Source organism: Volvox carteri (genome assembly GCF_000143455.1).
Source record: "Volvox carteri f. nagariensis unplaced genomic scaffold VOLCAscaffold_39, whole genome shotgun sequence".
Classification (NCBI taxonomy): Eukaryota; Viridiplantae; Chlorophyta; class Chlorophyceae; order Chlamydomonadales; family Volvocaceae; genus Volvox; species Volvox carteri.
Genome location: NW_003307582.1, coordinates 1,057,071 through 1,072,392, shown reverse-complemented (window position 1 = coordinate 1,072,392; position 15,322 = coordinate 1,057,071). Strand labels below are relative to the sequence as shown.

Here is a 15,322-nt window from a genome sequence, read left to right as displayed (position 1 = left end):
GTCATCTAGACTTGCAAACATAATCATAAGGGGGCTGTGGGAATAACGAAAACTGTCGTGGTGAGCGCATGCTGTCGTACATCGCTGCTCATTACCAAGACTGTCAGTCGATAACTACAGAGCTGTCGTCTTGCAGGCATATGAACCTGAAGATCAGCTATTTCTTTTCGATATAAGAACAAGGACACAACGAGCACACAAGGCGACACATATCCGCATGACCCGGACACATGCTCCAAGGGTGCTGACACGGTCATACACAATTTGCTGCTGGGAGAGACTATTCTTTACTGGTTGCTGCAGAGCAACTTCACAAATCACGTGGGCGGAGCCGCTGCATGGCTCGTACCTAAGCTGATAGATATGACGTCTGTGGCCCTTGAGTTATGAATGACACGCACGGCTGAGCGCTATCGACTAGGAATGGCACTCGAAGCGCCAATCGACTCTCCACTACAGCCAGGCGTCCTTGCCGCATCGCAGAGCGCAGGATCAAGCCATGCAGAGACAACAGAGCTGTGGACACAGGGAAACGCGGCGGTCCACATGCTGCTGCGGCGGCTGCCGTATTGTCAACGCCCGCGTATGCATCTGACGTCGTGACGGCTTCCGTGCGTCAGGACAACCGCACGTCGTTGGCACTATGCTAGCGTTTATGCGAGCACGCCCAGGCCGCTTCGCGCTCGACTCGGCAGTGCAGCTTCTTTACAATTGTCAGGGTGTTCGACACCGCCGAATCCGACATACGGGTGCGCGCTGCGCGCAGTGCTGGTTGCAAAGGGCATTAGAGCGCCTTCGATACCTAGACGAGTATCATCGTTTCGACGGATGCCACTGGCCACTGGCGGTAGCTCCTTAAGTACGGCTGCGTCGAACCCAGAGGCGCCTAAAACCACTACAGGCTTATGTAAGTCGTGCAGCGAAGTGCCATGCAGGTGCTCGCAGGCGCCATCATACTCAAGTGCCTTCGCTGCTGCCTGAACCCCGGGACACAGATGGGGACACGTCCGCGACAAAAGATCCAGCATAGTGACCAAAAAGATAGCTACGAATTGGATGAGGCTTAGCTTAATCCAATAAGCGAACGTGAATTAAGCTGACAGGTGCCAAAGGCATAAACTCACACTTATAGTAACACACTAATGCACACGAGGCAATCTTCTTTTATAGGACAAAGATATAACAGCTTATAGTGTGCGCCTTTGAAAGGTAATGCCTTGGCAAGCCTGTACGGTCCGTACCTTGCTCCAGGGCACAGGGAAGCAAAAGTCTCTCAGGCTTCCTCAGAATTCCCCTTTCACACAGGCGGCAGCCTACATACCCAAACCGTGGCAGGTCCCTCATGGTGTCTTGCTGAGGAGGGCCCCAGCCTATCACCCTATCAAAAAAAACCGGGCAACCGGCAAAAAAAACAGTAAAAGCCTCTCGTGGGCACAAAAGAATATATTCTAGCCTTCTTTCCAACCACCCAACTTTTCATCTCCGACGCCGCCGACCGGCCGCGCGTCTCTCAGTAAAGAATGGCGACCACCGAAGCCGCCGCTCCGGCCGCACAGACGACCGCTACTCCTCTGACAAATTCGTCGCTCTACGTGGGTGACCTGGAGAAGGATGTCACTGAGGCCCAGCTGTTCGAATTGTTCTCTTCGGTAAGCTGATAAGCACGGCGGCGGACATCAAGTAGCGCTGGGTCCTTACTTGGCTGCGGCGCTCAACATCCTCAGGTTGGCCCCGTCGCCTCCATCCGTGTGTGCCGTGATGCCGTGACGCGCCGCTCGCTGGGCTATGCCTACGTCAACTATAACAGCGCTCTGGACCCCCAGGCCGGTAGGCAACCTTGGAGCTGGGCCAGGGTTTCAGGAAATACAGTATGTGAATTTTAAAATATATTATCAGTTAATTTTGGAAGAGCGTGGAAATGGCTTGAACGTCAACGAAGCTGTATGCGCTCATGGGCCAGCTGATGTCTTTTAGCTGGTGATCCTGATGCCTGAAATGGATTTGACTATTGCGTGCAGCGGAGCGGGCCATGGAGACGCTGAACTATCACGTATTAAATGGCAAGCCCATGCGCATTATGTGGTCGCACCGCGACCCCTCGGCCCGCAAGTCCGGTGTGGGCAACATCTTTATCAAGGTGAGGCGAGGGAAGGGGAAAGGCGGTTCCAACTAGTGAAGAGGGTGCTGCGATTTGGAGACCAAAGGGGGGGCTAGGAGGGGTGATGTGCAGCTTTAATGAAACTCGCAAGCATGACGGCATGCAGTATGAGCACCTGCATATGCTTGTTGGGCTTTAAACATCTTGGTTTTAGGCAATTTAAGCCTTGCGCTCAGGAGAACAAGCAGCGGTAAGATCCAGCAGCCTGGCTGGAGCGGATTTTCTGGCGAAAGCAGCGATTCGTCAGTTGCATTTGGTCTCCATGGTGTTGCAGTGTTATGGTCTTACAGCAGCATGCTATCAGAAATATGGCGTCCCCTGGTATCGGCTACCAACGTAGGATCCTGGTTCCAGCCGACTACAAATGTTGTCCTGGGGGCTGCAGTGACCCCAAACGACTCAGCAGTGGAATAGGGGACCGTCTGATTGTCAGCGCGCAGAGGACCGTGATACACGTTCGGTAATGGTTTCCGTGGTCGAGGTTCGGTGCCCCGGTCCCTGTGGCAAAGTTATGTTCCATCAGGGAACGAGAAGTTGATAATGTGGATGTGTGTTACATGGTTGATAATGTGGATGTGAACGCAACAAGTTGCCCTTCATGGATTCGGGTCTCTTAAATGTTGGGTGGATGCAAGATCCCCACGTGGATTGGTATTTCACGCTCTTGCATCCCCGTGCTGGGAAATATCCCCGGGAATGGACGCAGAAGGTGGACTGATTGGGTGTATCTCCTTCCTGTATGGGTAACATGTATAAAATATCATCATCTGCCACGGAACTAGATATCTCTTCTTGGCATGAAGGAGGAAGGGGCGGGCGCGGGTCTGGCAACTCGTGAAACTTTAGAGTTCGGCTGCCGGTGTTGTAGATGTTCCCTTCAAGGATTTTGTCAAACGGTCTGCATTATTGCATGTCCAGGTATGTTCCTAGTTTGGTCGGTAAATCTGATCCCCCGCTCCATATGTATTCCCTCGCACGTTGCCCTGCCCAGAACCTGGACAAGTCAATCGATGCTAAAGCGCTGCATGACACTTTCTCCGCGTTCGGCAAGATCCTTTCTTGCAAAGTGGCCACTGATGCGAACGGCGTGTCTAAGGGCTATGGCTTCGTGCATTTCGAGGATCAGGCTGCTGCTGACCGCGCTATTCAGACGGTCAACCAGAAGGAGATCGAGGGCAAGATTGTTTACGTGGGCCCCTTCCAGAAGCGTGCTGACCGGCCTCAGGTGGGGCAGCAAGTAGAGTGGATTGTTTAGACGGTAGCCCTTTAATACGGCATCATATCTTACCCTGAAAAATTCTGTAACTTCCCGCAGGGCAAGGATGTCTACACCAATGTGTTCGTCAAGAATCTGCCCGCGGAGCTCGGTGACGATGAGCTGTCTAAGATGGCGACAGAATTTGGGGAGGTGACCAGCGCCGTGGTCATGAAGGTCCGTATTGCGATGCGATGCAACGTGAAAGTGCAGTTGTAGCTGCCTGGTGGGCTCGCGTCAGTGCAAAGCAGATTGCCCTAATCGTGCTTGGGTTTTCGTACATTAACGAATTGGTGTGTAATCCGAAAGTGGGGGCTCCTTTAATTACGCTTGGGAGCGCGCAAGCGTATCGGCAGTGTAGTGGGCCTTAAGCCAGTGAGCAAATGCCGGCTGGGGGTAGATGTGTTTGCGCTACCGCCCTTAGGTGCAGGCGTGGTCGAGCACTAGTGGCCCCCAGCAATTCGTTAGATTGCGAACAGGATGCAAATACAGGTTACGGTCATCGCTGTGGTAATTGCTAGCGAGCCAAGTCAGGAAATCGAGCGTAAACTAAAATCCCAGGAGTCAGCCTTTTTTCAATTACGCGTACTTGGCTGTTGTGAAACAGGACGAAAAGGGCAGCAGCAAGGGCTTCGGGTTCATCAACTTCAAGGATGCTGAGTGCGCAGCCAAGTGCGTTGAGGCTCTGAACGACAAGGAGATCGGCGGCAAGGTGCTGTATGCGGGACGCGCCCAGAAGAAGACTGAGCGTGAGGCGATGCTGCGCCAAAAGTGAGGATGGGTAATGGATTCCAGTGGGAAGGGCTGCTACACGTGGTCTTAAGCCGTGTCCAACAAGCCAAGGTCCAAAACTTACATGTGGATTTCTTTGTTTTGCAGGGTGGAGGAGAGCAAGCAGGAACGGTACCTCAAGTACCAGGGCATGAACCTGTACGTGAAGAATCTTGCCGATGAGGTTGATGACGACGCCCTGCGCGACCTCTTCACCAGCTGCGGCACCATTACTTCGTGCAAGGTGCGTCTATGCTGCGGGATTATGGGAAACGGATCTCAGCGATGTTCCGGACCGGTATGTCTCCATGATAGTTGTGTTTTGCGAGGCACAGTTTGATTTTGTGCAAGGGCGCATGGACGCCTCATGCTCAGTTGTAGCGGTATTGCGTGTGCAAACAAGTTTGGGCATTGGAAAGCAGGATGCCTTCCTGAATATCGTGATAGACCTGGACACTCGATTAGGTTAGGGGACTTACTTAGCAAGCAATGTGCGGCCTCTGTGAAGACTTCCTTGTAGGCATCTTGATGCTTCGTTCCGTAAAACGTTTATGGGCATTCCGACGTAGCGGCTCTTCAATTGACCTCCCTTCAGGTCATGAAGGACACCAGCGGCAAGTCCAAGGGCTTCGGGTTCGTGTGCTTCACTAGTCATGATGAGGCCACCCGCGCCGTCACGGAGATGAACGGCAAGATGGTCAAGGGCAAGCCCCTGTATGTCGCTCTCGCTCAGCGCAAGGACGTGCGCCGCGCACAGCTGGAGGCCAATGTGCAGAACCGCCTTGGCATGGGGGCGATGACTCGCCCGCCGAACCCCATGACTGGTAAGGGCTGACTTCTGGAGGGGTTGATAGAAACCGTTTGGTTATGGGCGCGTCCGCATCTTCGGACATTCCATCCCATCAGTGTACAGCAAGGGAGCTGCAGGAGGGAGTTTTTCGCTTCAGCAATGCAAATAATTCTTGAGCGGCGTGTCTTGTCCCTCGCAGGCATGGGGCCATACGGTCCTGGTGCGATGCCGTTCTTCGCTGCTGGACCTGGTGGCATGCCTGCTGGACCTCGCGCTCCTGGCATGATGTACCCGGGCCCCATGATGCCGCCGCGCGGCATGCCTGGCCCTGGTCGTGGCCCGCGTGGCCCCATGATGCCGCCGCAGGCGGCTGCCTTTGGGCCCATGATGGCTCCACCAATGGGTCCCGCCCGCGGCCGCGGCGGCCGTGGCCGTGGTCCCATGATGCCCATGGCACCGTACCCGGGCCCCGGCCCCGTGGAGTTTCCGGGTGGCGGCTTCCAGGGCCGTGGCCGTGGGCGCGGCGTCCAGGGCCGGGGCGGCCAGGCTGGTGGCCGCGGTGGTCAGGGCGGCCGGAACAGTGCCAATGCCAATCAGCAGGCGAACGTCAATGCCGCCAAGGCCGTGGAGTCTCCAATTACAGTTCCTGCGCCATCTGTCGCTGCTGCCTCTGTGCCGGTGCCCGCTGTTGCTGTGCCCGCGCCGGAGCCGGAGGTTCCCGCTGCCCAGCAGCCGCTGACCGCGGCCGCTTTGGCCGCTGCCGCCCCAGAGCAGCAGAAAATGATGATCGGCGAGCGCCTCTACCCGCAGGTGGCAGAGCTGCAGCCTGACCTGGCTGGCAAGATTACCGGTATGCTGCTGGAGATGGACAATGCCGAGCTTCTGATGCTTCTAGAGTCGCATGAGGCGCTAGTTGCCAAGGTGGATGAGGCTATTGCTGTGCTGAAGATTCACAACGCAATCCCGGAGGTGCCGAAGGCGTAAGGGCTGAGTCTGTTGCTGCATGTTAAGCCGGAGCTCTCCGCCGATGCTGTGCTTCGGCCTGGGTGGTATGGATTCCGGCTGTGGTGGCGACTGCTTATGTCTCTACGGCGATGGCCTGGTTGCGAAGATGAGCTACGGTATGCAGGGCAACGGCGTAAATTGAAGCTTTGCGTCGTAACGAGTGTGTACGTTGCTTGTTGAGTCATCTTTCCAAATTCTATTGGGTGTAAGGTACGCTTGTGGCAGGCTCATTCCCACGGTTGCGGCAATATGCAATCAATTGCGAAGGACAGGTTGTCGGAAGTGAAGGTGGATGGATCAGTGCGACATTGCTGTCGGATTTCCAGTTCGGTATTTCCTTTAAAGTAGCTGAACATGTTCGATTGCATCGTGCTGTCGTGGATCAGATATTTGGAAAGGAATACCGGGTTGTTAACGAACTGGCCAGATGCTATAGTTCCGTGTATCAATCCTGTAAAAGCCGGGTCTCTAAATTTTCTTTACATCCGTAAAAAACTGGTGTATAATCTACAGCAAAATTTTATTATTGGAAATATTCTAGAAACAACCTAATAAATTCTCAATAATCTATTTCATTACTTGAAATAATGTCGTAGAATCTGTGCACAGCAAGAATCAACTCAGTTTTCAAAACTTCAAACTTTTATATAGGTGCTACCACGAACCTGCCCCTACCATTCCGGACCAGATTAAATCCACCGGACACGAATAAACGACTACCCATAATTAGACATCAGTTCACCACACATCCCGCTGATATCGACCATAATCTGACAGCTCCTTCATGATCGACTCAGCCTGCGTCCCCGTGCAACCTTTCGTGTTCTGCACCAATGAAATGAACGCCTTGTGCACGTCCTTAGCCATGTTCTTGGCGTCACCGCAAACGTACAAATGCGCGCCGCCCTCTGAAATGAGCGGCCATAAAGCTGCTCCCTGGCTCTCCAAATGGTGTTGCACGTAATCCTTGGCAGCTTGGTCCCGGGAAAAGGCGAGGTGAAGATTCGACAGAACGCCCGAGGCCACGTAACCCTCCAGCTCCTCCTGATATATGTAGTCATGATGCCGCGAGCGACACCCGAAAAATAAATGGGCGGGACCTAGTTCCACACCTGCAAGAGATGCATAGCGTGAGGGACGCATGATGCATTGAAGGTGCATAATGCGCGAACAAACACGACTTAAGAACTCCCGTATATAAATCCCTGGTCCCAGGTAGGAAAGCATTAGCCTAGCCGTCGAAATGTTTCGATTCTTTAAGTAATACTGCCTTCTTAGGATTGGCCCCACTTAGCACCAAGCCAACTAAGTTTTATCACCCCCCTAATGTTAACAGCTCACCCGATGCTAGCTGTGTTGCGCGTTCCTGAAGGAAGCCACGGAAAGGTGCGAGGCCTGTGCCCGGGCCCACCATAATGAGCGGTGTCTTCGGTGACTGCGGCAACTTAAACTGCGAGTGCCGCACAAATACGGGCACGACTGCGCCCATTCCATGCCGCTTCAGCCACGTCGAGCAAACACCCTCGTGGACGCGACCCGTAGGCATCAGGTCGCGCACCACTGCGCAGGTAATGTGAATGCTCGTAGGATGCTGCTTGGGCGAGGAAGATATTGAGTAGAATCGTGGCTGAAGGCGCGGCGCGATGCAGCCAAAAAACGCTCCGATAGTGGGCTTTGCGGACGGGAATGCTTGCAGAACCTCGAGCAGGCTGCGGTGCGGTTTCCCAATAAACTCGGCATAATCCTGTTTCCCCAGGGACGAGCCCAGGTGCGCCAGTCGCGCGGCTTCCTCCCGATCCGCAGCGAAGGTCGACAGCGCCAACAGGGCATCGCGATGTGGGCTGGAGAGTACATCAGCAAAGTAGGAAAGCGCCGTACGGATGCTAATCGGCCCTGGGAATGGAGGTGGCAAATCGCTGCTTCGACCACTGTCACCAGAGCTAGTGCTTCGGGGCATGGACAACACGATGCGCGCGTCCAGGTCGAAACCCAGAAGGTCCGCGACTGCCTTCACGGCAGCTTCTCCGTTCTGGGCATAGAGGGCAATGTGGTCACCAGCCTCATACGAAATACCGGAGCCGCCGACGTCCACCTCCACATGCACGCAACTGCGGTCTGATTGGCTAGTGTGCAGCTCCCGCACAGCCGTAATCTTGGCCCAAAACGGGCTATGGACATCCTTGCCGGAGCCGCTGGGGAAGGCTGCCACCTCACGCGTCTCCATGCTGCGTACGACATCAACATCGTAAGAAGGCACGCATATAGGTGCAGCGTGATGAGCACCATGGTCGACGCGCGTGCCAACAAGCTGGGACTTGTCCAGCACGTCCAGCAGCTCCGCGCACCATTTCTCAAAGTCATCATCAATGACGCCATCGTCGTCGCCATCACCGCGACGGACGATTGGTGTTGCGCCGCACGTTTTAAGCGATTTGTACACCTTCTTGCCGACGGCATTAAAGTGCTCGTACTGCTTGTTCCCCAGGCCGAAGACGGCGTACGAGAGACCCTGTGCAATACCGGTTGAACACCCCGACGCGGGTACAGCGGTCTTGTAACTTCGCAGAGAATAACTTGCATGGACATATGCGACAGCTGCTATTGCGCTCTAATTGCAACTTAGAACAACACTTAGGGGAGGTATTCAATAAATGCAATTGGCGCCTTTACGTCAGGCTCTGCGCGCAACAAGATAAATGCAACATTAAACCCATTCATTCATACCAACTTAACATAAAGATTACATGGACCTCAGACTAACTCCACAACCTGCAAGAAAGGCTCCCTTCCTCCGCTCTCCACTGCTTCTGCCTCCTTTAGCAACCAGGAATAGAAGACTGCTGCGTTGTCAGTGGGCTCTCCATCTCCGTATGTGGCCATGCAGAACACCACAAACTTTTCCGTGACGAGTTTCTGGTCTGCCTTGTACGTCTCCACATCGCGCACATCCACCACAGTGCTATCGCCATAACGGCTGCGCAGGTCGTTTCCAAGTTGTTTGGAGAAGCGCTCAGCTGTGCCCGTTTGAGTACCATAAAGAATCCTAACGACGGGCTTGCCAGGGTCGTCCGCGATTGACGGCCGCGGCAGAGCGTAGCCGTTAACGCCAGCCGAAGGCACTGGAGCAGTGCCTTTTAACGTCTTCCTACGAATTGAGAGCAGTGCTAGAGCCGCCACCACCACAACAAAACAAACAATCAACAAAGCTTGTGAGTCCATCCTGATGGCAGGTTTATATTAGCCAGTATGACCTAGCTACTTATAGCATTCCCTCGGTTCGGCAATTATACAACATATCAACAAGGTTTGCACCATCGTTAAAGTAAATTGAAGGTGACCTATCATTATTAGGCAGTCAGATGTCGGATCGTACCGTCCAAATTGCTATTTACCTAATAAGCCCCCATGGCATCTTTGCATAATCTCCACACAGCTGCTTTACAACTGAGCAAAATCATTTGGTCATGTCAATCATTTTACTTAGTCCCTTACCATCGTGCGTATAGCTTTCTATGGTATCAGTTGTGCGGACCGCGGGCCCTAGGAATGTAGGAGACATCGATGCTCATGACCACCTAATTTTCTGTCAAGTTTGACCAAATGATCCTAGAGGCATTAAGGAGGCTTTTTGTTGATCCGTGTATGACCCTTTTTGATTAGTGACCGTCGACAGCACGTGCGGCTGCCAGCGATATCGGTCATGGCGGGCAAGGAGAAGCGTCGTTATATCAATTACCGGGTGCGTTTCCTCCGTCCAAGGGACATATGGCAGAAGTGCGCTGGCGCGCCTTAACAACATATTCCATAGGCTTGCCTGCTGATTTGCGTTTTGCGAATTGTTAAGCGGTGGTTTCTGGTTATTAACATTCGGTAAATATGAATTACGCAGGTCGACGCTTATTTGCGCGACCGATTTCTCCAGTCGGGGCGGAAGCACAAGCCCCGGGAGCTATGTGGTGGCGGCGAATCCCTGATGCGGTGCTTCAACCACATTAAGTTTTGCATTGTCTGCTGCGCGTCACTCTCTCAGGCGGTGGTGAGGCTATCGAACCGTCGCCGCAGGGCCCCGGGACGTGGTTTCCGTGCAGTTTTGTATACCCCCTCCCCATCGAAATCCCCTGTAGGCTCCATGGATGCTCTGTGCCGTAGAAGTCTTAATCGTGCTGCTTATCTACTTCATGGCCACGTCGAGGTCCCTGGTCATACACCACCACCGCTTCTCTTTTACCCGGAGCTTGGAGGACATCGTTGGGCTGTCTTGTACCCGCGCTGCAGTACTGAGCCTGGCCTATGCTGTCGGGCAGCGCTCCGTGCACAGGTGGGTTTGTGTTCCAACCGCAATCGGGAACCTGGGTTTGTGTTCCAACCGCAATCGGGAACCTGTACGTAAAGGATTGTCACTGTCAGGCAAGTTGACCCGTCCGCATTATCGGGATCACTCTTCAAAACTGCGTGTATGCCCCACCCCACCCAACTCCGCCTCGTAATTGCAGGCCGTATCTGTATGCCGCATACCTGTTGGCGATTGCATGCATCCCCTACATCGCCATGAAAACCATGTTATTCCGCTACGGGTCGGACAAAGTAGCGGCGGCTGCTATCCTGGTGATTACGGGGCTGAGCAGCGCGTGCCATGTCTTGGCAGCCAGGTGAGCCCTTTGCACAGGGCCATGTATAGGCCGGCAGGGGGGTGGCGTAGACCTAATGCGTAGACCTAACCTGATGCCTGCCTCGCCTTGGTGCGGATGGCAGTGACGAAGAGGGGTGACCATATCAGGACATGTATCAGCCCATATATACCTTATTGCAATGCCTTGGTGACGTTTATCGAAAGTTCCGCATGCGCTGATCGTGTCATGGCCAGAATTCTGCGCTTGAATGGCTTTGCTTTTCTTGTTGTGCTTCCAAAGCACTGACCTTACTTCCGGACCGGCCCGCACGAACAGACGCACTGTGGACTGGGCTCGGCGGCGCTACCAGATGGGTCTAGCGGGCTTTGGCATGCCATGGGAGGAGGGCGAGGACGCGTGGCTTGCAATGCGGCGACCCGACTTGGAGGACCTGACTAAGACCAGCGATGGCGGCGGCCCCGACGCATCAGACGACGTCCCGGCGGAGATGCTCGCCGATGACGATTCCAAGTTTTTGGAATTGGAGCCGGGGCTCAAGGTGCATTACAAGGAGGTGGCGCCACCATCCACGGCAGCCACCATCGCGGCTTCACCCTTCGGTGGGCCGGATGGCGCCACAACGGGCATTGTGCTCGTGCATGGCTTTGGTGGTGGCGTATTCTCCTGGCGCCATATCATGGAGGCACTGGCAATGCAATGCCATTGCAGGGTGATTGCGTTTGACCGCCCGGCTTTCGGTGAGTCGGTTAATCAAAGGGCTTAGGGCTGTCGGCTTGTACCGTGCCCTCTCTCGGGTCATCTGAAGGTAACACGGTAGAGCCTGAACATGAACAAGCATATCTAACCCGACCCAACCCCATGCAACCCAACCTGACCCAGGCCTGACATCGCGGCCAAAGGCCACCGAGCAGAACAACCCTTACACGGTTTCATCGCAGTCGCAGCTGCTGTTGCAGCTCTGCAGTGCCTTGCGGCTACGGCAGGTGGTACTGATGGCTCATGCGGACGGGTGCCTCGTGACACTCCGGGCGGCAGCCACATCCGCCAGGTATGGCTCGCAAAAGCTTATTCCGAAGTAAAAGGGTGGGACAAGCCGTGTGCCATGACGTCTGTACGGTGTGGTTTAAAGGTATGCTGGTTAACTTTGCGAGAGGATGAGCTCTCGTAGCACCGACGTAATGCCTTCAACTTGAGACGGTAACTCTCCTTGAAACGTTGCATCCTTGAGTAATGTCACATGAACATGAGCACATTTATCCGCTGTAGCTTACTCCTGTCCCCTCGCTGCACGCGACCGTGTGTGGTAATGTTGGCCACAGCTTCTATCAACAACGGGGCATGTACCTGCACCCACAGCAGCTCATGGCACCGCAGCTTCCGGCGTATGAAATACCTCATTACATGACCTCGACCTTCTCCGTGGCACTTAAGGCCCCGGAGCGGGCCCGGACGGCGCCGTCGTCCTCCTCCTCGGACGACTCGCCGAAGCTCATGCCAGAGGCGCCCGGCTCACCCCCTCCTGAGCAGCTCCTGTCGTCCTGTCACCATGCGCAGCTGCTGCCGGCAGGTTCTGGTCAGGTTAGCCTTTTGCCCCAGGCGCTGTCCTCTGGGGGTGGAGGCGGTGGGGGCGCCCTGTCAGCGGCCGCCTTCGCAGCCGCTGGGAGCGGGGATTTGGTCCTTCCGGCACCCGGGGTCCCCTCGCACCAAGTGTCGTCCGCGTCGAGCGGCCCTGTCATCCTGGTGGCGGAGCCGGAGGTTTGCAGGAGCGTGGTCGCGGCTGAGGAGGTGGCGCGTGCGGGAGGCTCCGCCCATCAGGGCGGAATGGCGCAGGGTGGGTGAAACCCGTGTTAAGGTGTTGCTGTATTTTTTAAGGCACGGTGGAAGGCTTGCATAGCGCGGATCCGTGCAGCAATGCGCTAGGAATTTGCCAACCGCCCAGCAACTGAGCAGATCTTTTCTTGTCGGAGATGATGGGCGGTCTCGGTCAAAAGATGTTTGCCCTCTGTGCGCTTGGTACCTGGTTCAAGTTGACCGACCCACCGCCGTTCTCTTTCGTCCGGTGTTCCGGTGGGGCCCCTTTGTTGCAGGTTTCACTGCCACGAAAGGTCCGGGGCAGCTAGGCGCGGGAATGGGGCCACACCAACACGCAAGCCTAGGCGGCGCGTCGCATCATCACCACACTCACCACCACCACACACATAGCTTTTGCATGGGGCTGGGCTCGGGCTGCGTGACCTTGGGAACTTCAGTAGTTGACTTGGAAGCTGGCACGGCGCGATGTGACACGCTGGAGATGGACCAAGCATCCACCACGAGTACCTCCTTCACTGCGGCACTATCGACCCAAGCTCACCATCGGCGCGCACAGTCAGTGCCGGGGCCCGTGGGCGCCGGGAATGGGTGAGTGGCCTGACATCGGCGGGCTGAGATGAGGGCAGGAGTTTCTTAGTAGGTGCAGCGGAGATTCCATGTTTTGTGACCTGCTTGATGCCGCTTTCATCCTGCGTCGCCCTAGGCACATCATCAGCATTTACTTATCTTCCCCGCATTGTCTATTTGCTTCGCTTCACGCGACTCAACCTCCGTTCCGCGCACTGCAGCTGCTCCACGCGCTCATCTGAGGTGTGGGAGGCGGCCAGCTGCTGCAGCAGCCAGTGTGCGCACCCGTACCAGCATCCCCAGCCCATGCCGCGGGTGCTAGGGCTGGTGCTGCTACACCCCAACCTCAGTGGCGTCATGGGCCCGACCTTCTTCCGCATCCTAGCGCGCTCCAAGCTAGGCAGGTCCATCCTGAGGCCACTGCTGCGTAGTGAGGTGGGCGAGGTGGCCAACCGCCGCGCCTGGCACAACACCGACAAGCTCACTAGCGAGGTAGGCGGGTTCTGTTACTTTGCACAGGGCATGGGCGGCTTAAGTGCGAGTATGTTACACGGTGGGGGCTCATTCAAAGAGGTCCCTCACCCAAGTCATGCAAGTTCTAGTCCAGCCGAAGGCCCATAAGACCTGCGAAGGTGGTTCACGTGCCATCGGGAGGGCATCGTCTGATCGGGGTTAGCTGGAGGAGGTGAGGGGCAAGGACGTGAGCAACGCCGGCTCGCATAGGGTTGTACCCTTGTCCGTATCTGTATCTACGTTCTCGTGTTCAATCTGTACGGCGCGGTCAACATGAATCCCCATGAACGTATGAAGGTCGATGAGAAACTTGCCATTGAGGGCCGCGGACATGCAACCGACGCAGGTGCTGGAGCTTTACAAGACGCCCCTGCGGGTGGAGGGCTGGGACGCAGCACTAATCGAGACGACTAGACAGCGACGGGAGTCCTGTCAGGGCGACCTGCCCTCTTACTGCAGCAGCGTTGAGTCCATCCCGACGCTGATAGCAACAGGTGCACGCGGCGGGACGTGGGATGGGACATTTGCGTACGACAGGCCATCCCTTGTTGAACACGCAAAAAATGTAACGCACCCCTGTTTGTTACTCGTTATCGGCCAGCCGCGTTAGCCACCAGGTACCGCGACTGTTGCCGACCATCCTTGCCTCATAAAAGCATGGAGTCAATTTGAGATTACCTGGCATCAGAAACCTTGACGTGTCCCAACCCCCTGCGGGCTCAACCACCTTCCGATCTCTACGCAGGTGAGCACGACCGCATTGTGCCGCCCAGCAAGTCGGAGAGTCTGGGGACAGAGCTGCCTCACGCCCATCTAGCAGTGCTCCACGACTGCGGCCACCTGTCTCACGAGGAGGCCCCCACTGCGTTGCTTGAGCACCTGGTGCCCTTCTGCGGCGAGGTTCTCTGCCACTCGTACACGTACGCGGCAGGCGGCAGGGTAGGCTTGGCACCCGCTGCGGTAACCACGCCCGTTGCGGCATATGTACGGAGTTAGAGTTTTGGAAGTAGCGTGGCGTCCACTCGTGCGGTATAACCCCCAGCCTAATCGCCGTAGCGATTCAGGCGGGCACCAGGTGGACAAGCTGCATTATTGCCAGGCTGACGCGTGCATGAGACACGGGCGCGCTGCATGCTACTGTTGGTAGGTGGTGGCTCGGGTTTCCATTATTGCTGCTACTGTCGCTGCTACTGCCCCGGCGCAGCCTCATATGACGTGGGCGCCGTACGTTGCCGTCTGCTTGGCGCCTGGCACCTCGCTACTTCGTGCTTGTTGAGTGATTGCCGTTGACAGGTGTTTGGCAGACAGACAGACAATTATTGTGACAATGACAAGCCTGAACCGGTAATTAGGAGGCGGGGAGCATTGGAGGTGTGCGTTTCCTTTGGTTCGCTGTGTATGCCAGAAACAGCCTTGTTGTGGGAGGGCATGTTTCCTTATTCACCTGAATTGAGCGTTGCGCGTGTGGGGATGTCTTGCAGATAGATTTGGCGTTGGAAGGTGGTCGTTGACTGGTCTGGTCGGGTGAGAGTCAGGGCGGTCCTGACCATCAACGCAACGGAACCGCGTTTATGCATCGCCGTACGCCGCCGGGGTGCATCTAAACTTTTTCCAAGCCCTTGCACGCAAAGGGTCGGGAACCGGCAACTGTGCATGTCACTGCAGCATGGCGTGTTGCTGAGCGGGCCTATGAACTTCATTTTTGAGTCTTGGGTCCTGGAGGATTCGATTGCGGGATCCCCAAACCAAGGCCGGTGCTACGCGGTCACCATAAGGGTTGCTGGTTGCTGTAGGAAAGATTAGGGTATGATGGGCTCAAG

The 15,322-nt window shown here is 55.6% G+C and overlaps 4 protein-coding genes across 4 annotated transcripts; 2 read left to right on the top strand and 2 right to left on the bottom strand.

Annotated features, from left to right (window-relative positions):
• Positions 1-653: 653 nt before the first annotated feature.
• VOLCADRAFT_94785 (uncharacterized protein) lies at positions 654-1,028 on the bottom strand (the record flags this gene model as incomplete). The annotated part of the gene is made up of 1 exon (XM_002953892.1): positions 654-1,028. One exon carries the CDS (start codon positions 1,026-1,028, stop codon positions 654-656), a length of 375 nt encoding a protein of 124 aa, XP_002953938.1.
• A 272-nt stretch (positions 1,029-1,300) lies between these two features.
• Positions 1,301-6,452, top strand: VOLCADRAFT_82578 (uncharacterized protein). The gene is made up of 10 exons (XM_002953970.1): positions 1,301-1,649; positions 1,725-1,827; positions 2,019-2,137; positions 3,150-3,383; positions 3,474-3,590; positions 4,021-4,184; positions 4,293-4,428; positions 4,780-5,008; positions 5,174-5,464; positions 5,618-6,452. Exons 1-10 carry the CDS (start codon positions 1,521-1,523, stop codon positions 5,956-5,958), a joined length of 1,863 nt encoding a protein of 620 aa, XP_002954016.1. The 5' UTR covers positions 1,301-1,520; the 3' UTR covers positions 5,959-6,452.
• Positions 6,446-9,265, bottom strand: VOLCADRAFT_76078 (uncharacterized protein). Its single transcript, XM_002953891.1, has 3 exons — positions 8,749-9,265; positions 7,321-8,488; positions 6,446-7,091 (listed from the first exon to the last, which is right to left on the bottom strand). The coding sequence occupies exons 1-3, from the start codon at positions 9,196-9,198 to the stop codon at positions 6,718-6,720; spliced, it is 1,992 nt and encodes a 663-aa protein (XP_002953937.1). The 5' UTR covers positions 9,199-9,265; the 3' UTR covers positions 6,446-6,717.
• An 838-nt stretch (positions 9,266-10,103) lies between these two features.
• VOLCADRAFT_118552 (uncharacterized protein) lies at positions 10,104-14,778 on the top strand (the record flags this gene model as incomplete). The annotated part of the gene is made up of 10 exons (XM_002953969.1): positions 10,104-10,297; positions 10,473-10,628; positions 10,926-11,347; positions 11,490-11,658; positions 11,930-12,441; positions 12,979-13,010; positions 13,293-13,481; positions 13,849-13,996; positions 14,248-14,441; positions 14,707-14,778. Coding segments are annotated over 10 exons (2,088 nt in total), but the record flags the coding sequence as incomplete, so codon positions are not given.
• Between the last annotated feature and the right edge of the window lie 544 nt (positions 14,779-15,322).

Excerpts from the sequence above, each read along its gene's own strand:
- VOLCADRAFT_82578 (XM_002953970.1), top strand. The coding sequence starts at position 1,521 with ATGGCGACCACCGAAGCCGCCGCTCCGGCCGCACAGACGACCGCTACT. Across the intron at positions 1,650-1,724 it reads TGTTCGAATTGTTCTCTTCG|GTTGGCCCCGTCGCCTCCAT; the intron begins GTAAGCTGATAA and ends CAACATCCTCAG. Across the intron at positions 3,384-3,473 it reads AGCGTGCTGACCGGCCTCAG|GGCAAGGATGTCTACACCAA; the intron begins GTGGGGCAGCAA and ends AACTTCCCGCAG.
- VOLCADRAFT_76078 (XM_002953891.1), bottom strand. The coding sequence starts at position 9,198 with ATGGACTCACAAGCTTTGTTGATTGTTTGTTTTGTTGTGGTGGTGGCG. Across the intron at positions 8,489-8,748 it reads GAAGGGAGCCTTTCTTGCAG|GGTCTCTCGTACGCCGTCTT; the intron begins GTTGTGGAGTTA and ends GGTATTGCACAG. Across the intron at positions 7,092-7,320 it reads CGCAACACAGCTAGCATCGG|GTGTGGAACTAGGTCCCGCC; the intron begins GTGAGCTGTTAA and ends CATCTCTTGCAG.